The 27,491-nt window shown below is 56.6% G+C and overlaps 2 protein-coding genes and 2 non-coding genes across 13 annotated transcripts in view; all 4 read right to left on the bottom strand.

Moving 5' to 3' along the window:
- Nucleotides 1-381: 381 nt before the first annotated feature.
- Nucleotides 382-5,576, bottom strand: LRRC3 (leucine rich repeat containing 3). The gene is made up of 2 exons (XM_033122901.1): nt 5,412-5,576; nt 382-4,679 (listed from the first exon to the last, which is right to left on the bottom strand). The coding sequence occupies exon 2, from the start codon at nt 4,528-4,530 to the stop codon at nt 3,757-3,759; it is 774 nt and encodes a 257-aa protein (XP_032978792.1). The 5' UTR covers nt 4,531-4,679; nt 5,412-5,576; the 3' UTR covers nt 382-3,756.
- Nucleotides 5,577-13,008: 7,432 nt separating this feature from the next.
- The window catches only part of TRPM2 (transient receptor potential cation channel subfamily M member 2), a 48,331-nt gene continuing 33,848 nt past the window's right edge, over nt 13,009-27,491 (bottom strand). For 9 of the 10 annotated variants that reach the window (XM_033130932.1, XM_033130987.1, XM_033130980.1 and 6 more), the window contains 12 exons: nt 24,680-24,863; nt 23,017-23,198; nt 22,617-22,749; nt 21,615-21,702; nt 21,058-21,145; nt 20,265-20,422; nt 19,553-19,629; nt 18,358-18,444; nt 17,812-17,917; nt 17,034-17,135; nt 15,593-15,706; nt 13,009-15,001 (listed from right to left, as the gene is read on the bottom strand). In XM_033130932.1, coding sequence (XP_032986823.1) covers nt 14,876-15,001; nt 15,593-15,706; nt 17,034-17,135; nt 17,812-17,917; nt 18,358-18,444; nt 19,553-19,629; nt 20,265-20,422; nt 21,058-21,145; nt 21,615-21,702; nt 22,617-22,749; nt 23,017-23,198; nt 24,680-24,863 — 1,445 coding nt within the window. In that variant the 3' untranslated portion in view covers nt 13,009-14,875. The other variant, XM_033130995.1, reaches the window with a different exon arrangement.
- LOC117014639 (Z6 small nucleolar RNA) lies at nt 17,092-17,160 on the bottom strand. Its single transcript, XR_004421560.1, has one exon. It is a non-coding gene; the product is annotated as a Z6 small nucleolar RNA (small nucleolar RNA).
- LOC117014644 (Z6 small nucleolar RNA) lies at nt 17,805-17,858 on the bottom strand. The gene has a single exon (XR_004421562.1). It is a non-coding gene; the product is annotated as a Z6 small nucleolar RNA (small nucleolar RNA).

The following is a 27,491-nucleotide window of genomic DNA, read 5'->3' as shown; positions in this document are numbered from 1 at the left end:
ACCAGTGACCAGGGCCTGCCCAGGTCCTTCTCGTGGGCAGGACAGTTGAAAGTGAGAGGCAGGCCCTCGGTGTGTGACGGGAATGCAAGCTACTGGCTGGGGAAACCCCAGTGTGGGTGTCCTCATTGTTGTGACGTCCGGACTGCCCGGCTCTGATTTGAAGATGACCCCTTGGCCTAGGGCGAGGACAGACGGCTTGGGGTCCGTTCCGAGCCCTTGATCCAGTAACTGCGGCAGTGACTGGGGAGAAACTGCAAATCACCAGGGCGCCTGACCACACACAGGGCCGCCCACTGGTCAACACCACTAACCCCGGGTGTGACCGCCTCACAGACAGCAGGACCCAGCCCTGCCGGCCAAGTGAGGCCACCGTGGCTGGCATCCAGGAGAGGGCGCAGATGGGGTGGCAGTTGAACGTGAGACCGCGGGGTGCTGGATAGTGGCTGCCCCTCCAGCTCACTGGGATGGATGGAGGTGCCTGGTGGGGCCTGGCAGGGGTAGCACCTCAGCTGTGCTGGGGTCCTGGCCCTTGGGCAAGTCCCCTCACCGCTCTGTGCCTCAGTTTCCCCATCCGTAAGGCTGGCTGCTGATGTTGCCTCTGAAATCAGCTTCCTGGTCAAGCAACCACTCTCCACCTACCCCCCGTCTCTCTCTCCCTCGCTGCTCCTGGAGCCCTCCCAGCGACAGCCCAGCAGCTGGACTCACAGGGAGGTTTAGCCCAGTGGACTCGTCAGTCTGGGACGCTGCTTCTCCACCTTCTTTTGCACAGGACTCTGGGGAAAACTGCGAGCTGTGCCTGGTCACCAGGCCGGCAGCCAACCCCGTGCCCGCTCCCTTCCCACCAGTGTCATTGCCATGGTTACAGATGCAGTGCCCCAGGCTCTTGGCTCCGCTACCCCACACTGGACCTCGAGCCTGGGCCGCCCTGCCTCACACGCTGGCCTTCCTTCCATCTGGGGCTCAGCCGAGGACTCACCTCCTTGTGTTGACAGTGCTCCAGGGCCCGCGTTTCCTGGAGTGAGAACTTCCAGGCCTGGGCGTCAGCTCTGCCCCAAAGAAGCCGACTCCTGTGTTCGTCATTTCCCCTCCAGCCCAGTACATGCTGTCTAGTGACTTCGTGACTGCCACCTTCCCAGTGGGCAGCCAGCCCACGTCACCCAGAGGCCTGGCGGTGACCGCGGACCTCCACACCGGGCCACAGGCTGTGTGATTTGGCCTCACCCCTGACCCAGCTCCTCCACACCATGGGCTGCAGGTCTGGCAACCTGGTCACGTGGCCGAGTTTGCAGTGAGGAGCCTGGGTCGCTGGTGCCAACAGCAGAACCCACTCCAGCTGATTTAAGCACAACGAGGCTTATTGAGGGTTTCCTCAGGGTGGGGAGGACGGTAGGATCAGACTGGACGGACCTTCAGGAGGACGACTCCAGGAGCCGCCCCAGGCTCTTGCCATGGCTTCAAGTCCAGAACATTCTGCCTCCACCACTGCCTGTGCCAGCAGCCCCGCCTCCGCCCCAGGTAATTCAGTCAGGATCAAAGTCTCCCGCAAATGCACCTGGGGAGGACCCGCAGCCCAGATCCTGGAGCAAGGTGCAGGAGGGAGCTGGCGTCTCGGAGCTGAGGTCCTGCTGGTCTTCCTCGGAGGAAGCTGTCCTCCCCTGGGAGACTGCACAAAGGGGCGAGGGGCCCAGAAAGGCCAGGAGGGCCAGCAGAACCCCGACTCTGGGCTCAGGAGAAGGAGGGGCTCTGGTCCTCACCCAGCCCCCTGCCCAGCATCAAGGGGAAGGCGGCTTAGGGCTGGGGGCCAGCTAAGGGTGGGGAGGGAAGTAGCCCCATCCACCCCCGGAGCCCCTGCAGGGCCATGTGTGGGTGGCATCCAGGATCTGGGCTGATTTTGGCGTAGGAGCACACAGAGTTCCTAGTAGCAAGGACAGGGCCCCCCAAGTGCCGAGGCCACCAGCACCCACAGGACACAAGTGGCCCTGGCAGGACCCTGCCATTCCCCCTCTGCCACGAGGCCGGTTCCACTCTCTTCCTCTGACCCAGGGTCACATCCATCAGGAAACCCCATCAGGTGGCAAGTTCCTTGTGAGGTGGGACCCCTGTCCCCACCCTGTGCCTGTTGGATGGACGGGGAAGGGGACCCAAATCACCAAGGAGCCTGTGTCCTGCTGCTCAGCCAACAGCAGCGCCTGCCTCCTCTACGTGGGATTTGTCACACGAGTGGACCGACGCTAAGACTGGCTGCTTGGTCTTAGCTGTCATTGGAAAACGGTGAGGCTGTCAGCTCCCTGTGCACTGGTGACTGTGGAGCAGCAAGTGTGAGCCCTGCCAGCTGGCCTGGGCGCGGGGACACAGGCGCGGGGACACAGGCGCGGGGACACAGGCGCGGGGCCTCGAGTGTGGCAGGGCGTTTGGAACCCGCTGCTGGGTTCTGTTTAATGCGCCACAACTGAGAGCCACGTCCCTGTCCGCACGGGCCTTCGGGTCTCAGGCTGAAGGGGTGACTGCGGCCCCATGTTCGTTTCCCACTTCGGGTCACTACGTTCCAGGCACAAACCCCCCCCCACTGTGAATCCTTTCTAAGCTTCTGCTAGGTGGGGCGTCTGTCCTTTGTACCTTCAGTTCATAGCAATTTTTCCCTATTTGCTTCCCCCCAAAATATCTGAAGTGGCTTAAAATATAAACACTTAAAATATAAATACAAAAAGACAGTAACAAATAAAATTGGAAAGATGGATCAGAGTCACACAGAAGGAGGTAACGTCCACGCTGATCGTGAAGTATCACAGGTAAGAAAACAGAGCACTCAGTGAGCTCTGAGGTTCTTGGGAGCAGAGGTGGGCGGGTGGAGAGGGAGAGGGAGAAGGTGAGAGAGGGAGAGGCAGGTTGTTGCTGGAGAAAAGTAGGTGTCCCGTTGACTGGCCTGGAGACATCAGACATCAGTCCCCCTGTCCTTTGAAAGGAGCTGCTTTGGTGTCTGAGCAGAACAGCAAGGCACGGCGGTGACCATAGGGGACAGGCCTTCCCACACACGAGGCACAGACAACACAGCAGGAAGCAGGCCAGGGCCGAACGTGTCGCCCACTGACACCGCCCCAGGACCCACTCTGGCCCGTCCTCAGGTTTCTCTCCATGGTGTTTCTGGTTTGGGATTTGGGGGATTATTTCCCTCTCACTGGACTGAAATTTGGGTACAGTGTCTCTCTTCACAAACATTCTGAAAATAAGCACAGTTGTTGACAGTGAGTTTGAGCACACTTTCACTCGCTTCTCTCCCTGGAAAGCCCTGGTCACCACTGCTTTGCGCTGGCGAGTTCTGTGGTCAACTGTGTACAGGAAACACCAGGGGTCAGAGCGTGTCAGTTCCACAGGGTCTCCTGTGTCTTCCACAGACGAATCTGCACCCCAAAGCACGGGAACCACAGACCCATGAGCACAGCCCTCCCTTCTCTGAATGCTTTCGCTGCCACGGGCCACGTGGGAGAGGCCCACAGGATGGGAGGGACATGAACGTCGCCCACTGGACCACTGCCTGACTGTCGTCGTGGACAAGTCAGTCCCTTTCTCTGAGCTTCGGTTTCTTCCTCCGTCAATGGGTCTGATGGCAAAATGACTGGACTCGAAAGGTGTCACAGTGATGAAGTGCAATTCCAGAAAGAGCTTTGTCCCAAAGAGCACTACACAGAAGTAGCTGTGACTGCCACCCCAGGGGGATACCAAGACCAAGCGTCACAAGAGTGCCGGGGCTCAGCGGCACTAGGGGGCGGGGCTGAGGGGGTCCTTGGCGGCAGGGGTGCTGGGCAGGGACTTCAGGTACTCCAGGTGCCTCCTGGCGTCCTCCTGGTTCTGTCGCACGTAGTACACGACGTAGGCGATCACCATGGTGAACCAGCCGAACATGGTGACCAGCATGGCCACGTCGGTGGTCTTGTGCTGGACGCTGCAGAAGCTGACGCCGGCGTCCAGAGCCTGGATCAGCGGCTTGCCCACGTACTCCTCCTGCTCCGAGCTGTGGCAGGCGATCTCGTCCACCGAGTCGGGGTCCAGCTTCAGCTCCCACAGGGCCTCCTGGAGGGCACACTCGCAGTGCAGGGGGTTGTGAGCCAGGCGCACCTTGGCACTGAGCTGGCCCAGGGCGTCCTTGGGGATCCTGCGGATGCGGTTGTGAGACAGGTCCAGCAGCCGCAGGCCCGCGGCCAAGCCCGCGAAGGCCGCGGGGCCGACGGTCTCGATGGCGTTCCGAGACAAGTCCAGCTCTCGCAGCTGGCTCAGGTGCTGGAAGGCTCCGTTGGGGACGCGGGCGATTCTGTTGGCATCGAGCTTCAGGAGCACGGCGTTGGCAGGGATATCCTGGGGAATCTCTTGCAGGTCCCTCTCACTGCAGTGAACGGCCACGGCACCGGCGTGGTCAGGACACTGGCAGCTCTGTGGGCAGGAGGTGCCCAGGCGCAGGCAGAAGAGGAAGAGGAGGCAAGACCCGCCCGTGGGGACTGGCAGGGATGAGGGGCTCTGTTTGCCCATGGGGCCCATCCTGACTGCACTGAGGACAGATGGCACGCTCCTCTCGCTCAGTGCTCGTCCCCACGTCCCTGCCTGCAGCTGTGCAAGTGACCATCCGACACGGACATAAATGCTCGTTCCTCACGTACCAGGAAAAACGGTGTTCTCTTCTCTCAGTTCTAAAAGAGAGGAGCAGTGCACGTTGTCCTCGGTGCTCCAGCTGGGACCCAAGGTACACTGTGACTTTGGGGAAATGTCAGGCTTATCTCACCTGTGTGTGTGTGGGGGGGGGGGGTGTCTCTAACTTATTTCCAGGGACTCCCAATGCCACCAGAAGAGCAAGGACAGGTGGTGCTGACTGCTGGCTGGGGGCCAGCACCCATGGAAATGGGGGGACGACCCTGCCACACGCCCTGGGCAAACCCACTGCGCACCTAGGTGACCAGGGGCCTGGACAGCACCGGGTGAGGCGGACTGGGGTCCACCTCCTCACCCCCTCGTCTCTCCTCTGGCTGAGAACCAGGAAGACTGAATGCCGGGTGACCCAACCGACCAGCGGGCGCTCATCACAGCCGGGCCAGGCTGCTGTAGGAAGCTTAGCACTTTGCGAATTTTGACAACCCTTTAAAAATTATAATAATAAATAAACGTCCTCTCTGTCGGCCGCAATAGGAACAGCTGCCTGGCACAAGCACCAGGGTCAGCGCCTTAGATTCAGTTAAAAGGAAGGAAAACGAGAAAAGAGAAAAGCCAAGCCCTGGGCGCGCGCTGCTCTGGGGCGTGGAGTGGCGGGGCCGCGCGGGGCTGGGCGGGCGGGGCTCGGACCCCGGGACTCGGGACCCCGAGGGCCCGCAGGCGGGGAATGGACGGGGGAGGGGTGTCCACGCTCCCGACTGGGGCGGGGGCTTTACCTGCGCGAACGCGTCCGGAGGCTGCTCTGCGTGAGGATCTCGGCCGCTCGGAGCCCGACCCGGAGCCACACCCGGGCCACACCGGAGCACGCGCCCACGTCCGCGGCCACCGGGACACACGCGACTTGGCCTGCGCCCCACGGGCGGTACCTGGGGTGAGGGGCGGGGCTGGGCCCGGGCGGGCGGGCGGGGGCCACGACGACACGGAGCCTCAGACTGAGGGGCGGGGCGGGGCCTTGGGAAGGCGTGGGGCGGGGCTGGGGCGGGGCTTTAGGGCGGGGGTGTGTCTCGGGGCTGGGGGCGGGGCCGTGACACCTCGGAGCCCGGCTTCTCCTCGGGTCCAGCCCCGCCCCACGGGGGTGGGGCGAATCCCTTCCTGGCGCTGACGCTGGGTGCATGGCACCTGGAGACCCTCGGATCAGCACCAAGCCCTTGCTGTGCGTCCCTCCATCCCCGATGTCAGTGACCCCTAAAGCTGTTTAGTGGGCTTAGGTCACCACCCACCTGAATCGCTTTCTGCCCCAGGACCCTCTGTGTCTTAGGGTCCCTGCGTGTGGGCCGGAGGAGGGTAGGAACTATGGGGTGGGGGCGTTTAAGCTAGGCCTGACCCATCCTAGGGTTTTTAAAAACAGCTTTATTGTGGTGTAATTGATATACAATAAACCACATTTTTTAATTTGATACGTTTTCGACATTTGTATACACCCACCCGGGAAACCACCACCACAATCAACGCAGTGAATACCCCACTGCCCCTCGATCCTCCCTGCCCTCATCCCCCATCACCAGGCAAGCGCTGACCTGCTGGCTGTCCCCGGAGACTCACGTAAGTGGAATCACAGCAGGTACTCTTTTGTCTAGCTTTTCACTCAGCATAATGACTGAGCTCACCCCTGCTGATGCGTAGTCAGGTTACTCGTTTCAGTGCTGAGTACTCGTCATTGTATGCATGTTCCACGGTTTGCTCTCTGTTCGCCTGTTTGTGGACATTTGGGTTGTTTCCAGTTGCTAGCTATGACAAATAAAGTGAAACGGACATTGTGTGCAACCTTTGGACAAATACTCTTATTTCTCTTGGGTAAGTATCTGGGAATGGAATGAATGGCTGGATCACATGGTACCTGCATGTTTAACTTCAAAGAAACTGACAAAGTGACTGCACAGCTTTCCCACCACCAGTGTGTACTCACACCCGTACCAGCGCCTGGCACAGTCAGGCTTTAGTGTTAGACACGCTAATGGGTGTGCATTGGTGTGCCTCGCGGTGCTGGTATTGATTTGAACTTCCCCGAGACTCATGACGGTGAGCGTCTTTCCATCTGTGTATTTGCCATTTATCTTCTGTAGGAAAGTGCTCTGCTCAAATCTTTTACCTACTGTTCATTGAGTTGTTTCCTTTTTGTTAAATTTTGAGAGTTCTTTGTATATCTGGGTATAGGTCCTTTAGCAGATACGTGATTTGTAAACATTTTCTCTGAGTCTGTGGATTGTCTTCATCCTCCTAGAAGTTTTTCAAAGAGCAGACGTTTTTAATTTTGATGAGGTCCATTTTATCAATTTTTTTATTTTGTGGATCACTGTTTTGTTGTCATATATAAGAAATCTTTGCCTAATTTAAAGTCAGAAGGGTTTTAAAGTTGAGGTTTTGCATTTTCGTCTCTATTATCCATTTTGAGATAATTTTGGTATATGATATGAGATGGGATTCTACGTTTATTGTTTTGTGCATACAGATATCCCGTGTTCCAGGACTGTCTTTTGTGAACCTCTGTAGATGGTGTGACTTGAGCGTCCTATGTTATCACTGATGTTCTGTCCACTTGCTCTGTGAATTACTGAGAAAGGGCTGTTGGACTCTGGGAGCATAGATTTGTCTGTTTCTCCTTGCAGTTCTATCACTTTTTTGCTCTGTGTATTTTGAAACCCGATATTGAGATTATTGTGTCCTCTTGATTAATTGGCCACTTCCTCATTATGAAACGATCCCCAGCTCCTTGCCTGGAACCTTGCTTTGTCTGACATTGACACAGCCCTCCAGCTGTCTTTTGATCAGGCTACCATGGGATAGCTCCTCCCACCTTTCAAAAGATTTTATTGGGGAAGGGGAATAGGACTTTATTGGGGAACAGTGTGTACTTCTAGGACTTTTTCCAAGTCAAGTTGTTGTCCTTTCAGTCTTAGTTATGGAGGGCGCAGCTCAGCTCCAGGTCCAGTTGCCGTTGTTAGTTGCAGGGGACACAGCCCACAATCCCTTGAGGGACTTGAACCAGCAACCTTGTGGTTGAGAGCCCACTGGCCCATGTGGGAATCGAACCAGCAGCCTTTGGAGTTAGGAGCATGGAGCTCAATCGCCTGAGCCACCGGGCTGGCCCCCCATCTTTCACTTTTGAGTGTCTTTATATCCTTCAGAATTTCTATAGCACCCAAGTATCTTCCTCAATATTTTTATTAAGTACAAAAGGAAAAGTAATAACTTTACAGTGGAGAAACCCAGCAGAAACCACCTTAGTATACGACAAAAGATAATATCATCAGTAATAAGACAGATAGACATTATGTAGCCCTTGATGCGATGGACTGAGATAGACACAACCTCACTTCTGGGGTATTCTTGCCCAAAATGCACAATTTCCAGTCGTGAGAACACTTCAGATCCACTCCGATTAAAAGACCTTTTACAAAGTGACTAATCAGTACACTTCAAGAATAAAGAAGTCAGGGCTGGCCCGGTGGTTCTGGCGGTTGGAGCACCATGCTCCCAACTCTGAAGGCTGCTGGTTCTGTTCCGAAGGCCGCTGGTTCGATTCCCACATGGGCCAGCGAGCTGCGCCCTCTACAGCTAAGATTGTGAACAATGGCTCTCCCTGGAGTTGAGCTTCCATGAGCAGCGGGAGGTTGGTGCGTGCTGCCACCGGCTGCTGTGCTGCCAGGGCTGCTGTGCTGCCAGGGCTGCTGCTGCAGGCTACTGTGTGCCGCTGTGAGGGGCCGGCAGCTGGCGAGAGCTGCTTTGAGCGGCCGACCCACGGCCAACTGCCTCAGCCGGGGGAGTGCAAGGCTCACAATACCAGCACGGGCCAGGGAGCTGTGTCCTACACAAGTAGACTGAGAAACAAGGGCTTGAACCGGAGTGTGGGGGGAGGGGAACAGAAGAAAGGTGGGAGAAAAACAGAATGAAAAAGTCAAAACAGATGAGAAACGCCTGCGTCACTGTTACAGATTGGAAAAGACTAAGGAGAAGTGACAGCTCAATGCAGTGTAGAACCCTAGACTAGACAAGGACTTTAGTGAAAAAGCTAGTGACACTGAGTAAGGCTGGTGGTTTAGGGGGTAGTATTCTTAACACAATGGTGGCACTTGGATAAGTCGCTTTTGACGTGATGGCCACATGGTTAGGCTCCCGCCTGTCTGCTCTGTTTCTTTCTCATTTGTTCGTCTGCTCTGTCCCTTGTCCTCTTTCCCTGCCTTCCTTCGGACTGAGTATCTTTGTGGATCCATTTTCTCTCCTTTGATGACTCCTAGCTGTAACTCTTCACGGTGTTATTTCAGTGGCTGCTTTAGGGAGTGGCGTCCGGCTGCCTCTTCCTGTCCAGTCATTGGCCAGGTCACGCTAGACCTGTTCACCTGAGTAGCAGCCCGGCCGCCATGTGCTGCACCCATTGGGGCTGTGCGGTTGTCATGCAGTTTATGTGCACGTGTGCAGCAACCCCACAATGCGTTATTATTTCTGCCTGAAGCAGTCAGCTACCTTTTACGGAGATTAATACGGTGATCTGTGACGCTGTTGGCAGGTTATTGTATGGTAAAGAAGAGGTGCCAAAGGGGAGCACCCACATTATGGAATGTTTTTAATATTTAAATTAAACAAATTATGTGGTTACCACCAAAAAGCACAGTGTGGATGGGGGAGTGGGAGGGGCCCGTCATGCAGAGCTCATGCTGTGCGGTTCTGCTTGTGGGACGTTCAAGAACAGGCAACACGTGTCAGTGGTGGAGGGCATGATGGGGAGGGAGCTCGAGGGGCTCCTGGGCTGCTGTGCTGAGCCTCGTCTGCGTGCTGCTCCGCGCAAGTCAAAACTCCCTCAGGCAGCTGACGTCAAGGTTTGTGCAGGTGGCTGGCTGTGCACCCCTGACCGTGTGTGTTCTCCTAAGCGTGTGCCCTGACCAAGTGTGCCCTGAGTGTGTGCCCTGACCAAGTGTGCCCTGAGTGTGTGCCCTGACCAAGTGTGCCCTGACCGAGCGTGTGCCCTGACCAAGTGTGCCCTGAGTGTGTGCCCTGACCAAGCGTGTGCCCTGACCAAGTGTGCCCTGAGTGTGTGCCCTGACCAAGTGTGCCCTGAGTGTGTGCCCTGACCGAGCGTGTGCCCTGACCAAGTGTGCCCTGACCGAGCATGTGCCCTGACCAAGTGTGCCCTGAGTGTGTGCCCTGACCAAGCGTGTGCCCTGACCAAGTGTGCCCTGAGTGTGTGCCCTGACCAAGCGTGTGCCCTGAGTGTGTGCCCGGACCGAGCGTGTGCCCTGACCGAGTGTTCGCTCCGCCTCCACCTCCGGAGCAAAGAACAGGACCTGCAGGCTTGCTGTTCCCGGGGATCCGCCTGTCACTGTGACTACATCGATGATGGACACATCAGCTCCAGGTGCTCATGGGAAGCCGTCTGGTGAGCTGTGCTCTCGGGCCTCACAGATCTCACTGGTGATGACATCAGAGTGTCCACAGCAGGTGCTGGCTGCCAGCCAGGACCAGGCCATGGGCCCTGCAAGAGCCTGGCTCACTGTCCACTCTAGACCACAGCCAGTGCTCTCAGAAACACCAGAAACATTCTAATGCCATCCTGGCCACATGGTCTGCCCACTGGAGCCGCCCTCCAGACTATAATTGGGCTCTGGGCTGGTGATCTCGTCCATTTATCAGCTTCACGGCCCCAGGGATTAAACACAGCTGCTCTGGCTGCCTGATTGCTTCCCCATCCGGAAGGCCGTCCTGCTGGTAGGGTCAAGTGCGTCCCCCTGGGCATAAGGAGCGGCGGTCTGCAGCACGCACAGGGCCGCATGAAAGCAGGCAGATGAGTGACACGTCCCAGCAAGGCCCGGCCACGACCTCCCCACACGGAGCGACCACAGAGGCCTGGGACAGGCCTTCCTCTGGCAGCCGCCCATCTAGGCGTGTGCTGGCCGCCTGCTCTCCTGCCCTGCCTTTCCACAGTGCCCAGCTGGGCCCTCTGCTGTCCCGGCCTCCACACTGGCCCCACCTGCCCTCAGACAGCACCCCAGCCTGCCAGGCACTACTGAGGGCAGCCAGCTCACAGGCAGGGCTGGAGCGGCACAAAGGGACAAGACAGAGGCAGCTGACCGGGAGGGAGTGCTCGCAGCATGGGAACCAAAGAGGCCTGGCCGGGACCCTTAAGAACCTTGTGGATGGATTGCCTTTGGCAAAATTGTCCCAGCAGCTTCGGCCAGCCTGAGCCTTCCCAGAATTCCTAGATCTCTGAATTCCTGGATCTCCTGAAATTCCTGGTTCTCTCTGCCCGATCTTGGAAACTAGGACTGGAAAACCAAAAGGAAGGCCGGAGATGGTTCCCTGTCCTGGCTCCCCAGGCTCACAGGTGCCTGGGGCCTTCTGCTTGTGCCCTGATCATTCCTTCCCAGGCCACCTCGCAACAAATTGCCACCCTCTCTTGGTCACAGGGGATCCGAGGGCTGGTGGGGGAGGGGGGTTTATGTCTGTCCCCTCTACAGGCTGCACACGCACACACTCACACACACTCACACATACACACACACGCCACAGCACTCCCTCTTCCTCTTGATCCAAGTTTTGTTAATTTTGTTGTTCTTTCTCAAGAGCCCATTTTTTTCATGCTGATTCTTATTTTCCTCTTTCCTTAAATTCTGCCTCAGCCCCTAGATTTATGTGGTCGCTGTTTCTTGAGCTTCGTGAGTCCTAACCTCAGACAATTCACTTCCGGTCTTGTGATTTGTTAATAAGTGTACTTGAAGTTATGTGACCCTCCTAAAACTCTCCAGCCTCATCCAGCAGGTTGCGACCCAGGACCCTTTCCCTGTCTCGCTCTGATTTGCTCCCCAGGAAAGGTGCTGGTCGCAGGGGTGGGCAGGTGGAAAGGCAGGTCTTCACAGGGTGTGGCGACCCCCTTGGCTTTCCCTAGCCTGTCTGCAATGCTGGGTCTCAGCTCCCACTCCCCGCACAAGAACGCAGGACACGGTGAGGCCAAAAAGGAACACCCACGGAGCCATAGATGGGAGAGTCATACCACTATAGTCTCGCTGGTGGCTGGGTTGGAGACACAGGAAGCAGGAGCCACACGATCCGCAACCTGCCGTCCGCTTCTCTGCCAACCAACAACCCACTTGCTAGCTGCAATCCGCCCTTGCTGGCTCAGCCACGGCAGTTATATTAGTGGGTAACGTCTAACTGGTTACAGCTGACGGCCATGTACTACCCAAGCCAGCACCTTTCCACTTGAGGCCGAGAGCCTGGAAACTGCTCTCCTGGCTCTGTCCCCACACAGTCCCAATCACAGTCTTGGCTTACCAGGGTCCCCGAGCAGCTGCAGGTGACCCTGGGGGTGCTGAGCAGAGTCTCAGGACAGCGTCTGCTCTCCCGACAGGCACTTCCCTCCCACACTGGTGCTCCTGATGGGAAACGGGACCCAAAGTGAGCACCGGAGCCTTGGGCAGGTTGTGCCCTGCTGGTGTCGCCTCCTCTTCCTCTGGGCTGCTAGGGGACCGGTCACTCTCGGTCCGAGTGTACAGAGAGGACATAGACTAGAAGCATATCTGTCCTCTTCCAATGGGTGTCCCCATTCTAATGCTACTGTTCTAAGGCCGTGACCAGAGAGTGGCCTGGGTGACAGAGCCGCCTGTGGGAGGTTGTTGAGATCCCCTGAATCGTGGTGTGTGCTCAGCCTTTGCGAATGTCACGGGTGTGTCTGGGAACTAAGTGTCTCTCCTGGGCCTTCTTGTTGTTGGGGTGGGTACAGAATCATGTACACAGGGTGCACGTATGTATCGTTATGTGTGTGTCGTGTATTTATGTTACACATCATTTATTATACAAATGTCAATATACATTATCCTTGGATTGTACTGTAATTTATATGTGTAACATAAACATACACTTGTACACACCTATATGGAGGTATACATACACGCACACACAGCATGACCAGTCCTGTTAATTGCATTATTCAAATTCTACCTTATTTTCCTTTTGCTTCTTGATTTGATTTCTGAGATTTCTTGATGCCTTGATTTCTGAGATTTCTGTGGATTTGCCAATTTCTCCTTGAGTTTCTAATTATTTTGCTTCATACATTTAAAAATGTATGGTGTTAGGTGGATAGCAGTTCGGGAAAGTGCTGTCTTCATGAATTTGTATCTTTTGTGCAGACACTCCTCTTTGTCCTTAAAAGGGCAAGTCTGAGCCTTGAGCCCTTCTACTCTGCCATCCCTGTTTCCATACCTTTCCTTCTAGAAGCATCTGCCCCACGCGTCTTGCCCATGTGGCCAGCTATTATATATCTCTTCTGTTTTAGGTGACAAAAACAAAAAATACAGAGAGAACAAGAGAAATTTGCTGGTTTTTATTTCAATATGAGAATCACAGTTTATGTGTGTCAGAATTGCTGACATGTTTTGACTACCTCCTACCATTTTATTTTGCATTAACTCCTCTGACATTTTTTCTTTCCCTGAGTTGTTGTTCCACTGTTGTTATCCCTCTGAGGGGTTAGAGCGTTACCCTATTTCTGTCCTAGGGTCGCCCAGACCTGAAGTACATTTTGTTTTGTCCTGGCACCAGCCTGGTCAGTGTCCATTTCTTCTTCCCGACCTTCACGATGCTGGAGGCTGGCATGCAGTGCCCCCTGAGGCTGGCGGGACCTTAATTCTAAGCTGCTGTTAACTTTTCTTTTCCTTTTATGTGTCACAATGATAAGACTTAGCCATACATTTTAGTGCTTTCTTTGCTTACCAGACCTCTGTGTGTGTGTGTGTGTTCCTCCCAAATATTCCTACGTGGAACCCCTGACTCTCAGTGTGGCTGTATTTGGAGGTGGGCCCCCTAAGGACAGAATGAGGTTAAATGAGGTCACGAGTGGAGCCCTGATCTGATGGGACTGGTGTCCCCCGAGGACAGGCTGTGAGGACACCCAGCAGAGGCCTCACCAGAAGCCACCGCTGAGGCACCGGGTCTGGACCTCCTGGCGCAGTGTTGTTAGAGCAGCCCGAGCCGGCTGAGTCAGTGTGTTTGCGTTTCCACAACTCATCTTTGAGACATTCTCCCAGAAAGGACACAAGTAACAGTTTCTCTGTGTCCTTACAAGTCGAAAATGTCTTTATTTGGTGCTGCCACTTGAATTCTAGTTTGGCTGAGTATATGAGCCTAGATAAAAACCAAGGCTCCACGGCACCTGAGCACCTGCAGGTGGGGGGGCCAAGGTGGGGCTTGAGGACCATGATGGAGCTTGGGCCTCGGAGGCTGAAGAGCAGGGGGCAGGGCGGGGGTGGTGTCAGAGCAGGAACCACAAGTTTGGCCCTTGGGTGCCTGCAGGGCATCCACGGGGAGACGCCATGGGAGATGCCCTCAGGCCAGGGGTGGGCAGAGGTTCCGGTGGCCCAGACACAACCCCAACAGTGCACTGGTCTGTAACTAATTTGCAGGAAGTGCAGGAGCTGGCCAGGCTGTATGGGGCAGCGAACGAATGTCAGGTTGGACAACCTTCTTGGTCCTTAAAGCTTCTGGTTGATGCCGATGGTATGTGTGTCCCTGACACCAAACAGGGTGCCCTTCCCCTGCCACCCAGACCCACCAGCCACTCCTCCCTGGGTTCACAAGGAGGGACAGAGCAGTGTGTGTGAGTCCCGGGGCCGTGCACAGGCAGGGACCCCCTGCACATCCAGAGCAGTTCTGAGCACACCAGCCTCCTGACCCTGCTGAGGGGCTCAGCCCTGATTGTGAACCGGGCAGGGAACTGGGGTTCCTACGGGGCCCACCCCAGGCCAGGCGAGGGACCAAGTCAGGTCATAGCGGAGGCCCCCTGTGGGGCTGGGCCCAAGGAGGAGGCCACAGGGGAACCCCAGCTCCCTGGGAGTCGCAGGCCTTGGGCTGATGCACCCATGACAACATGACCAGGAGGAAGTGGACTCCAGCTGAGGGCCGAGGCTGGCAGGAGGCTCCAGCCTCTCACCTGGCTGCCAGCCAGCTCGAGAGAGGCAGCGATGGCTGGCGGAGTTCCAGGGGCTGCCGTGTGACCGGAGCCAGCCCGTCCCCTGCCTCGGCCCCCTCTCAGAGTGCCTTGCTGCCTTCCGCTTCACGAGCTCATCTGGCGGTTGAGTCCAGCTAGCCCTGAGAGGCGGTGGGTCCCCTCGCCTGCCGAGGTCCACGCTGCATCGTGCGGCCTTAGTGTCTGTGGGGCCGGGGACACACCAGCCTGGGCCTGAGCCCACGGTCAGTAGTAAGCCCCGTACAGAGCGGCCGCCTTCTGGAGGATGGTCTTGTGGGTGGTGGACAGCGGGATGCGCCTGTCCACCACCTGCCATTGGATGGCCATCCGTGGGTCACAGGCATGCAGGTACTGCAAGGACAAAGCACATCCTGAGCCTCGGAGCTTCCCGCCTCCACCCAGACACCCCGGGCTACACCCCGGGCTTCTCCCCGGCCTCAGTCCCGGGCCCCGGGCCTGGCCACAGGCTGGCCTGGGCTTTATTCTTCTGTCACCAGGGAGCAAGGATGCCTGCTTGAGGCCCAACTCAGAAAACACTGCAGCCCTGACAGTCCTTGCGTGAGACAGCACCTCCGTATTCCGAGATATTCTCTCTTGCATAGGAAGCCCCGGGATTTCTTCCCTAGAACCTCTCAGTCTCAGTTCTAGATTAGGGACACTCAGGATTGAGCTAAATATGGGATGGTATCCCCATAAAGGTGTATGAACACGTCACCCCTGATGCGAGCCTGAGGGGGCCCCAGGAGGACCCCATCCCAGGGTCCCCATCTAGCCCTGACTCGCTCCAGCCACCTGCTGGTGCCCTCTGGCCTCCCCTTAGTGCCCTCTGGGCATAACTCTGAGCCCTGAAGCCCCCACACTAGGCCCTGCGCGGGAGCCCGTGAGACCTCTCCTCTGCGACCCAAGTGCCCCTGCCTAGAGCCTGTGACCCGAGCCCCATACAGAGTTCAGCCTCTTTAGCTCGTCGCTCTGGTCTGGGAAGTGGACACTGATGGCCACTGTCTCGATCCAGGCGTTGTCCGTATTCCGCGGGTCGTCCACGTAGCCTTTGTACACCTAGGGGGCAGGTCAGGGCGAGCCAGTCAGACGGACCCTGAGCCCGCTGGTTCCTTCCCAAGGGAGGGACCTCACGGTCCTCAAGCTCTGTCCAGCCCTCAGACGCTCTGAGCACAGCTGCCCAGGGCACCCAAGCCCCCGGCCTGGCTCTGTCCCCGTCCTTCCAGCTGCTCCCAACGGGGCTTTCAGCCTTGACCAACACATTTCGGGGCCCCCGGCCTCATTTGTCTCCCTCCTGGCTGCTGGCCTCACATCGGACCCACCGGGACTGTCCTTGGAAGGACTAAAACTGATAGCGGACAGCGGACCCTGAAGACATCACACTAAGCGACACACGCCAGGCACCAAAGGCCGTACACCGTGTGATTCCACCGACAGGAATGTCCAGAAGGGTAAACCCAGACTCAGAGAGCACTCAGCGGTGGGCAGCGATGGGGGGATGGGAAGGGAGTGGCCCCCGACGGGGTGCGGGGTATCCTTCTAGGGTGAGGGAAAGGTTCCGGAACTGACAGAGGTGGCGGAACAGACACACAACACTGTCAGTGTACCACATGCCACCGACTAGTTCACTGTAAAATGGTTAATTTTATGCTGTTCGGACTTTACCTCAAGAAACAAACTGTTTTTACAAAGTAAGGAAACGGGAGATGGCAGTGTCCCCCCAGGCAGCACACAGGACAAACCCCACGGGACGGCTGGGTTTGTAGGTCAAAACCGTCAGTGCCAGCCATGGCCTGGTTCATCCTAACACGTGGCAGGAAAAGGACTGGTGACAACTTAGATGCCACTTAGGGGACTGTTTAACCAAATCGTGGCACAAAATATATGTAGCCCACAAAACATTATGTAGTCGTGAAAAAGAATGAGGGAAATTTGTACATATGGACCTAAAAATAGGACCACCACAAACTAAGTGCAAAAACAAAGAACAGAGAAATGTTGTGTGCGGGAGGAAGCCAGCAGGCCATGGCACAGGGCGCATGGCTGTGCCAGCGGCTGGCTGTTCACTGTGTGCCCGGCTGCATTTGGGATGTCCTAGCAAACATGTGCTGCTCTCGTAACGAATTAGAGATTCAATAAAGCCAACAGGCCTGACAAGTGCGGGTGGGCCCAGCTCGTGTCCCGGGAGGCACACACGCTGCAGGTCCCTCATGTGCCAGCTGTGCTCAGGGCAAGAGTGAGTGTGGGAGGGGAATGGATACCAGGCCTGCCCAGGGTGCCAGCGCCCTAGGCCACCCCCGACTTAGAGAGGAGATGGCAAAGGGGAACATCCTGCTGCTCCCTGCAGCCCCGAGGGGGCTCGGGACACACAGAAAGGCTGTCGTACCTCCGTGCCCTGCCTCAGCAGGTTCTCGAAGGAAGGCCAGAACTCTCTGCGGAGGATCTGCTTCAGCTTTCGAGGCAGCGTCTCTCCTGGTTCCTGGGAGCCCTGAGCAGGGAGGGAGGCGGAAGCAGGTGGGCAGGCCGTCCAAGGACCCACCTCCACTGGCCACCTGCCCGGCATGGGCGGCCAGCCAGAGCCCTGGAGCCACAGGCGGACGAGCGTCTGGCGCCCTGGCTGTCTTGGGCCAGAATGACGTTGCCCAGAGCCCAGTGTCCACGTCAGCCTGCTCGGCAGCGGGCATGAGGCCGAAAGCACAGCCTTGGGAGAGGGCAGGCCAGGCACTGGTGCCTCCCATGGCCCGGCCACCAGCCTGGCTGCCACCCGCTTAAGGACACAGACCCTGTGCCTGCACTCCCTAAGTCCCCCTACCCCCATCTAGGGGACCCTGCTTGGTACTCAAAGTCCCTCACAGTCCACGTCATGTCCATTCTGGGCCCTCACGACACCCTGCCCCTCGTTAGCTGTGGCAGCTAGACCTGTGCAGGCTCAGCAGACGCCCCTCAGGGCCTGACGCTCCAAACTACGGCCCCTGTGCTGAGGGCCCAGAGCCCTGGCATCCGTGCTAGGGCCTGAAGACCTGACAAGTACGTGGCTCTGTCATTAACAGCCAAGGACAGAGTCCAGAACTGTCCAGGCAGTAGTCACAGGTGACTGGCGTTTGGTCAGTGGGTGGACAGGGTGAAGGAGACAAAGACACCGGACAGACGGCTCGGTGGCTTACCCCTGGCAAGGCCCAGTGTTCTGACAGGGGGTGCTTCACCAGCAGCACTTCCAGCACTTTCTTTATGCTCTTCCTGCAGATGGCTCCATCCTGGTTCCTCTTCCACCTGCACGGGGACCCAGCTCACACCTCTCACACCTCCCCTCCCGGGACCAGCTGTCTCCTTTCCTGAGGACCCGCTCCCACTCCCATGACAGCTGGCAGGGCTAGAACGGCCGGCTTCTGGGAGAGTAGTTTTCAGGGACCCGGACGTTCCACACTGTGAGTCTGGAATCGTGGGGGAATTATGCATGTTTTCAGTCTGTCCACGGAGGTGGGCCCTGGCTGCTCTGTCCCTCCTCCTGTGGGTTCTAAGGGAAGAGGACCCACTGGGAAACACAGGCAGCCTCTGTTGGGGTGGGGAGCTGGCCTGGGACACTCCTCCCTGTGTGGACCCCACTGTGAGGCTGGTGCCAAGCACGAGCGGCCCTCTGGGCAATCTGGGAGCACAGGGAAAGGCCCGGGAGTGAGTCCCTCAAGGGGCGTCCTCGTCACTGGCATACTCACCGAGTGACCACAGGCTGCAGCGTGTGATTGGGTCCAAAGCAGCTGAGGCTCCCGCACCCACGCAGCCCTGTGCGGCCCTTGGGGTTCCTGGGGTGGAGAAGGGTCTGCTCAGCCTGCCGCCTGCCACTGGGACAGCCAGCCATTGGGGAGCCCAAGGCGTGAGGTGGGGGCTTCAGGTTGCATGGGGTCAGTTGGAAAACAAAGAGGTCTCCTTGGGAGCAAAAGTCTGGCCCTGCTGCAGACAAGCAAGGTGTTAAAGTGGCCGTCCTGTGCCCTAGAGAGCATGTGACTGACCCAGGGCGCCACACAGCAAGGGGGCAGTATGGGGTCAGGGCCAAGTACCCAGGGGCATCAGGGCCGCAGACAAGGGCCCCGCCTGGGGACCAGGCCCTGGCACACGGACCTGTCCTTGCTCCCCAAGCCTGGGCACTAACACAGGGCCTGAGGTTTCCCGGCCGGGCAGGGCCAGCTCCTTCTACTCCACCAGGACCTATTCAAAATAACAGATTCTCACCCTGGGGTGGGTTCATGTGAATTCACAGTAAAACAGGAGGAAGACATTCGTCATCCATGTCTGACCTGCTGCTCTCAGCCTGCAGGTCTAACCCATCTGCCAGATCCTGGCACATCTTTTACACAGCCTCTCCCTGTTCCAGAACATTCTGGAGAGGCCCAGCACCGCCTCCACCCTCAGGCCCCTCACTCCTGCCCACGTCCTGGCCATCTGTGGTCCCTACCGATCCTTCCTCCTTGGGGCCGGGCAGGGAGGCTCCTTCATCTGGGGAACCCCCAGCTGGCACACAGTAGGCCTGCACGAGGGTGGGGTGGGCGAGCGGGGTGGCACTCACAGAGGGAGCCTGTCCTGAACCTCACAGCTGCCCTGCATGCCCCTGTGGCCCGTGGGGCCGTCCATGGCGTTGGAGGTAATCCGGGACAGAGGCTCCAGGGTGCAGGGAGGACACAAGCACTCACGTCCCCACAGGGGAAGCGGGCAGAGCAGTGTGATGATCACACCTGGGGAGGCCCCCCCTGGGCCGCAGGCACCCCAGCCATGCCCCCAGCGTGGCCCCAGCCCTGGGGGAGGCTGGGCACCCCGTCCAGGCTGGAAGCAGACCATGTGGGGTTCCCTGCGGTCACTGTGGAGTACTGGGGTCCCTCGCCCTCCCACTCTGGGCTGTGAGGAGGGCACACTCACTTTGCCATGGGGTCCAGTGAGGCCTGGTCCTTCCTCTCTGCTGTGTAAAACGGCGGGTCGTAGATGAGAAACTCAGTCTGCACAAAACGTGGTTCTCCCCTCAGACTGTCTGCTTTTCCTCCAAGCGCTCACAGCTCAGGACCCCGAGAGCACCCCAAAGACAGCTCTGAGCTGGGGCCAACCTGAGGCACTAGCCATGGGGGACCCAGCCGAGAGACTGGCGACAGAACTGGTGGTCTAGGGGAGTCTCCCCAGGACAGGCAGGGGGCTAAGCTGGGCTCGAGAGGTGAGAAGGATTCCGACTGGCAAGGACCAGGGAGGGAGCAGGTAATGGAAGCAACAGCCCGGAATGCTCCGGAAAGGCCAAAGACAAAGCCTGCGGGGATGGGGTGGGTCCTGTTATATCTGTCTCTGTCTCCCTGCTTCGATACTTCCACTCACTTGGCACTTACAGAAGGGGGCAGTGACCATGCACTGGGGACAATGGGAGCTAGGGAAAGTGGGGTGACTGGAGACTCCCTGTGTGGGTCAGAGGCCCACCGGGTGGCTTGGGCTCAACTCCGAGCCTCCAGCACCTCCAGCTGTGTGGATGTGTGGCTCAGTTTCCTCATCTGTCCAACAGGGCCCTGGGAGGCTGCTGTGGGCTAACCCGCCCCCTTGGGGCAGGACAGCTCCCCCCGAGCACCGCCCACCCGGCCTGGATGGCACTCACCTCCCAGGGCACCTTCTCGTCAGGCACGGGGAAACGCAGGACAGGGGAGTTGGGGTAGAAAAGGTGCCGGGCATTCACGTGGGGGGCGTGGCTCAGGTCCTCTGCCTCCTGCCTGCCGTCCAGCTCCAGGTCCTGCCTCTCCGAGGCCTTCTGGTGCGCTGGGGACAGACACACCAGACGTGGGCAAAGCTGGCACAGGACGCTGCATCCTCTAGAGTCCTTTCCCCCAAACTGGGCTGCCTACCCCTCCCCCAGCCCAGGTCCAACACCAGCCCTGAAAGGACACCCTCCCCGGAGCCCCCAGCACTGCAGCCCTGGGAGGACAGAGACCTGAGGTCCAGCAGTAAGCGTATACCCGGCCGACACCTGCCTCCCTGGGCAGCTACTGGCAGGGCTCTCGGTAACCTGCTGGGCTCACGGCCCTCACGGAAGCCCATCCAATGGAGGGGGCACCTCTGCTTCTGTGGGGCCAGAGTTCCCCCAGAGGGTCCTCGTGCCCGGTGCTTGGCTGACTGCCAAGTCAGCAGCACAGGCTTGGCTTTCTGTCACCCAGTCCCCAAGACTGGGTCTCAGGCACCCCCTGGAGGTGTCCCCTTTGCAGCATGAGACACAGGAAGAGGATGGGCCCCTGGGCCAGGTCTCCCGTTGGAAGTCCCCGCTGGGTCAAGTCAGGGGACGGGGCCTTGGCTGCACTTGGCACGTGCATGGCAGCCTTCCTCCAGACCCAGCAGCCCCCAGTGTCTGCCTCTCTGCTCCCCACAGAGCCCATACTCAAGGTGCAGCCGCCACTCACCCGAGGTGGGGGGGTCCTCCCCTGAGCCAAGGCCGCCATCCCTCAGGGTCTTCACGATCCAGTGCAGCGCTCTGGCCGTCTGGGCCACCTGGAAGGCACATCCCAAACAAGATGGGGTCAACACTGGCCCCACACAGCCTGCCTGCTCCCCGGGCAGCCCCCAACACCGCGAGGCCTGCTGGGAAGGCTGAGGACAGCCACGGACCGCTGTGATCCCACAGCCCCCTCCCGGGTTGCGGGCAGAGTCCTGGTAACAGTGGTCATCTCAGGACAGGCCGAGGAGGCCCAAGGAGGGGACCAGAGTTTACTCCCGAGACGGCCACGATGTGCCCACCTCACAGTGCAGTGTGGGGGGGTTAAATTGCCAGGGAAATCTTTGGAAGAACCCTCTGGAGGACATAAAAGGCACCCCTCCCATGGGGCGCAGCCGCCCTGGCATTCCCCACCTCCTTCTCTTGGTTGTTTTCCGGCATGCTCATTCTCAAAGCCACTGCACTGCTAGGGACCGGCCAGGCCCATCAGACCCGGGCCCCACAAGCAGCCCTGCCTGGACCCACCTGCTCCTCCAAGGAGGACAGTCTCTGCTCCATGGAGCCCCACTGCTTCAGACGGTCCATTTCCAGCAGGTCCACCATGGTGTCCACCCTGGAAGAGGACACAGCTGAGCCCAGCTGGCCAGCCTTGCGGCCTGGACGGTGAGGAAACGGGGCAGCTGGAAGGCACGCTGCCCCGTCAGACTCAGCAGCCCGGCTCTGTGGCCTTCACTTCAGGCATCTTCCTGTTCGTTTGAAAGTACTAATAACGCATGTTTCTGTACAGAACAAACAGTGCCCAGTGCCCTAGGGGGACGATCTCGTAGCCAGAGGACACCTCAGGCTCCACGGCCACTCTGACAGCCAGTGAGTAATGTTACTGTCACCATTTCACTGATGAGCCGAGAGAGGTATAGAAAGGCAAGTGGCTGTCTCTGAGGAGAGGGAGGGGCACACGCTCTTGGCTGCTCCCCATCCTGTGGCCCCAGGATGCCCCTCTCCATGGCCTGTGGGAAACTCCATGTCAGGGGCAGGAGCTGCCATGACCACAAGGCCCCGTGTCCCCTCCTTCCTCCTGGCCCACAGTGAGACACACAGTGACAGCAGGACCCAGTGTCCCACATCTAGTGCCCACAGGGCTGAGGGGTGGGGTGGAGAAAAGGGAGCAGACAGATCTATCCCCAATACTGACCGCAAAGTGGGGCAGGAGGAATGGAGAGCGGGAAGACCGTGCCAAGTGGGCTTGAGCTCGGGGTTGGGCCACCAAGGCCCTACAGGAGCTGCAGCGAGGCCGTGCACTGTCCACCCTCCAAGGCGTCCAGTCGGGCTCCCGCAGCCCTTCTGCCCCCTCCGCTACCCCACGTGGCCTCTCAGGGTCAGCCGACGGAGGGCCCAGTGCTCGTAGACGTGCAGGGACTGCCACAGGGAGGTTCCCAGCCCCAGGTGAGCAGCCGCTGGGCCTCCCGCAGGTGGGCTCTGTCCGTAGGTGTGTCAGAGCCACGGGTGCTGCACTCCTGCCCCCCACACCTGTGGCTGATGTCTTGCATCTTCTGCTCCGGCCTCTGCCTCTGCTGGTCCTGCTGGCTCTGCAGGTAACTCTCCTTCAGGTACATCTCCCAGGATAGGAGCACGGCCTCCTCATTCTTCTCCAACTTGTTCTCTGTGTGGGGAGCAGAGCGACCTGATTCCATGTGACAAGGACACGAGGCCCGGCCCACTCAAGGGCCCCAGCAGAAGGGGTCTGCACCCGAGAGCAGGAGTCCCCCCCCACCTCAAGGGGCTAGTGTGAGGCCAGTGGCCTGACTCATCTGTACTCTTCCCAAGCTTCCTGTCTTCCAGAAGCAGCCAACACACCCACCCCAAGCCCATGTCTGGTCCCCAAGACGGCTGAGAACATGCTGTGGGGATGGCCAAGGGTCCAGCTTACTGAGCTGCTTGTGTCGCCTAGCAGGTATCTTGAGGACGACCCTCTTGATGAAGAGATGCAGATGGCTGAGGAGAATGAAAGGGGGTGGTGCCGGGGGCCGGCCCTGGTACTCCTCTATCAGACCATGGCGCTGGAACTTCCAGATCTGGTCCGTGTGCTCCTGGACCTGCTGGAACGTGTAGCTGGTGGGAGGCAAGGAGCACGCCAGTCACACGAGATGGAGACACCAGCAAGAGTGACTGACGCCCATCTCACTGCTGGTGCCTGGTGACGGCCGTGAACAGCTGACACGCATTGCCCAGAAGGGTGATTCTAGATGCACAAAGAGATGGCGGACTAGTCAGACTCAGACTTGGGCGATTCCTGGGGGCCAAGGTGTGAACAAAGGAAGAACACCTAGATCTGGCGGCTTATAAACATCAGTAACGATAAAACAAAGCGGACACTGGTCAGGAGACGGACCTCATCCTGGTGTTGAACTCTAAAAGGAGCTTATCGGTTGAACCTGACAAACAGAAGGGACGGTGTCTTCAACAGCAGACAAGTTTACTGTCTGCATGTTCGTCTTGCATGGACCCTGGCAGCACCAAATCGAGATGGACAGAGGCCGGCGGAGGGGAGGCCAGAGGTGCAGAAATGCACTTGCTCTGCTTGCTACGGGGACAGAGCCTCTGCCCACTGGTCCCCTGTGGCCTCCGTGTCACAGTTGCAGCACATGTTCAGGGACTGTCACATGAAATCAGAAAGTGACAACCTCAGCAAGTTAGCTGATAAAAGGGGAAGAGAAATAGTGCCTGTCCAAACCCAGAATTAAAAAACTTCCACAAGGGTCACGGGTCCCATAGGCTCTTCTGCAGAGGCCGGAAAGGGCCTCAGGAGCTGGTGGACCAGTGGAGCTGGGGGTGGCTGTCAGCCTCCGCCGTGCCACAGGCAGGCTGGCCCTGCGCTCCTGTCTCCTTTGGGCTTCTTACACAAGAACAAATGCAGGTCATCCCGCATCGTGAGAGCAGCATTTTTACTGAGTGCTGACATGTATTCCTCCATATCCAGAGGTGACTTCAGACAGGGCACTGTCCCACCCAGCCTGGCTCCCTCATCTGCAAAGTGGGAGGCCTGCTGAAAGCTTTCACCTTGAGGACCTTATTTCATGTTCATAAACAACAGGAAAACAGTGTTTTCTGCAAGAGGACAGAGGCTGAGTAAAGCTAAATTGTATGTCCTGAGAGGCCTGGATGTGAATCCAGCTGCCCCCTGCACATGACTGTCCCCAGTCCCTCCAGGGAGGCTGATGTCCCTGTGAGGTGCCCAGAGGCTCCACAGGCTGGTCCGTGACCGTGGAGATGGAGTTCCCCCCGCTGCTGCTGCAGCCCCATTGACCCCAGGACCATGGAGGAGCAAGACTGAGCAGCCAGCCCCCTGGAGCGTCCTGCAGCACGGCCCACAGGCAGGAATGACTGGTGCCACTGGCCTCCAACAGGAGTGCCCTGGACAGACACAGGGGCCAGAAGAACGGCCAGCATCATTCAGCCTGGGTTGAGCAAAGCACCTGAGAGCGACTGGGGCCTGAGTCCCGGGCTCCAGGGCCGCATGGTGGTGGTAACAGGAGGGGGCAGCGGTGACGGGGGCCACACGGCGTGGGAGAGCCCCCCCACACAGCACTCACTTGAACATGGCGATGAGCAGGTTGAGCAGCAGGATGTTGGTGAAGAGCAAGTACAGGCAGAGCAGGGTGACCGTCAGCCACTCAGGGAAGATGGGCTGGTGCCGCGTGGCGTCGCTTTCGGGGCACTTGGGCTTGTACGGGTCAGTGCCATTGGGGCTGCAGTGGTCCAGGCTGAAGTCCACGCCTAGCATGCAGTGGGGCCGGAGCAAAGGAGACAGGCAGTTACCAGCCGGGACGCCCGCGAGCCTTGGACACCCGCGGGCCTGGACGCCCGCCCATCGCGGGACCTCCACTGCCAGCTCAGCCCCAGAGAAAGCCCGAGGACAGCTGTCTGCCCACAGTTAGGCATCCTCTGCAGGCAGAAGGGTGGTGGCCAAGGGAAGCCCCACAAGCCAGGCCTGCTCTCCAGGCTGGCACGTGCCCCCGCCCAGGACCCAGCCACCCCACCAGGCACTTTCTGGGTCCCAGGCAGGGGCTTGCACCGGGAGACACAGGCCCCAACCTGGAGAGCTCAATGTGGTGGGACAGAGCTCAAAAGGAGAAAATTAACAACTATGGTGAAGAGATGTGGACATGAGAAAGGGACGAGGTGCAGAGGTGACATGCTGACACGAACAGCAGGCGACCACAAGCCACAGTCCAGCCCTGTGGACATATCCAGCTTGTGCATGAAAAACATCTCAAGGAAACATACTAGGTTGTGAATAGTGATTCACTCTGGGAGCTGGGGTTAGGAACAACACTTTTCTTTACACTTAAATTAAAAATGTTTTCAACGAGAATGTACTATTTTGTGATCAAATACATTTTTGAAAGTGTTATTAATTTTCTGATAAAAACTCACTATAATAGCTATAAATACCTATATTAAAATGAAGAGCTCAATAACGTAACATTCCACTTTAGTGAACTAAAAAGAGAAAAGAAAACTAAACGCAAAGCAAGCAGAAGGAAAGAAATAATAAAGATCAGAATGCAAATAAATAAAACAAAAATATATATAAAAACAACAAAGACAATCAACAAAACCAAAATCTGGTTCTTGAAAAAGATCAACCAAATTACAACACTTTAGCTCGAGTGATCAAGGAAGAAAAAGAAAAGGCTCAAATTTCTAAAATCATAAGTGAAAGAAAGGACATTACTACCAATCTTACAAAAATAAGAACTATAATAAAATATTACAAAAATATATGCTAACAAATTAGATAACTTAGAAAAATGGACAAATTCCTAGAAAGACACAAACTACTACAAGTGACTGAAAAAGAAACAGAAAATATAAATAGACCGACAACAAGTAAAGAGACTGAATTAGTAATTTTAAAACTTGACAGAAAACTGCAGGTGCAGATGGCTTCACTGGTGAATTCTACCAAATGGTTAAAAGAAGAATGAAAACCAATCCTTCACCATGACTGAGAATACGGAGGCACAAGGAACAGAATTTTCTCCAAGTGGGAAACGGTCCCGAGCAATCCAGAGGGGACATCTGCGTGGCTTCCCTCCCGCCCTCCCTCCCGCAGCCCCCACACTGGCCTTTGTATGTAAATGGCACGGTCTTTGTTGTGGGGGGAGTGGGGGAGCAATCCTTCACAAACTTTTCAAAACTACGGAAGAGGAGGGAATACTTCCTAAGTGATCCTGTGAGGCCAGCATTGCCCTGACACCAAAAGAAGACAAAACACTACAAGAAAAGAAAACTACCGACCAACACCTTTTGTGAATATAGATGTAAAACTCCCCAACAGCAGGCTAACAAACTAAACTCAGCAATGTATAAAAAGAATTATACACCTTGACCACACGAGACCTATTCCAGCAAAGTAGAGTTGGTTTAACATCTGAAAACCAATTAATACACCATGCTAACAGCATAAAGAACAAAAACCATATGCACATTTCAATAGATGTAGAAAAAGCATTTGACAAAATCTTTCAAAATAAAAACACTCAAGAAACTAGGAATAGAAAGAAACTTCTTCGACTGGATAAAGGATATTCACAAAAAACCCACAGTAAACATCATATCTAATAGTGAAAGATTGAAAGCTTTCCTCCTAAGATCAGCAACAGATAAAGATGTTTGTTCTGGATACTTCTATTCAACATTGTACTGGAGGTTCTAGCAGGATAATTAGGCAGGAAAAAGAATAAAAGGAACCAGGTTGGGAAGGAATGAGTAAAAGTATCTCTGTCTGCAGATGACACGATCTTCCGCAGAGCAGACCCCAACGAGTCCACTTAAAACTATGGAAACTAATGAATCAGTTCAGCAAGGTTCCCAGATACAGGCTCCATATACAAAATACAGTGTATTTCTATACACTAGCAAGATGCAATCCAGAAACAAAATTAATAAAGTAATTCTAGATATGGCAGCATGACAAAGAATAAAACATTTTGGAATAAATCTAACAAAAGGTCTGCCACTTAGACACTGAAAATTAAAAATGTTACTGAAAGAAATTAAAGATTTAAACAAGTGGAAAGACGGTTCATGTTCACAGTCAAAATCTTAGATGCCTTTTTTGGAGAAATTGATTAAGCTGATCCAAAAATTCACATGGACCCAAAGGATGCAGAGGCCAAAAGAATCTTGAAAAAGAAGACGCGAGTTGAAAGACTCACATTTCTCGGTGTTAAATCTTACTACACAGCTGCAGTAACCAAGGCAGTGTGGTGCTGACACAGGACAGGCGTAGACATCAATGGAACAGAACTGAGAGCCTAGAGACAAACCCTTTCAATAATGGTCGACTGATTTGTGACAAAGGTGCCGGGACAAGTCAATGGGGAAACAACAGTTTTT

This window comes from Rhinolophus ferrumequinum, chromosome 2, assembly GCF_004115265.2.
Source record: "Rhinolophus ferrumequinum isolate MPI-CBG mRhiFer1 chromosome 2, mRhiFer1_v1.p, whole genome shotgun sequence".
In the NCBI taxonomy this organism is placed as follows: domain Eukaryota; kingdom Metazoa; phylum Chordata; class Mammalia; order Chiroptera; family Rhinolophidae; genus Rhinolophus; species Rhinolophus ferrumequinum.
The sequence above is the reverse complement of the archived record's forward strand: the minus strand, read 5'-3'. Positions and strand labels throughout refer to the sequence as shown.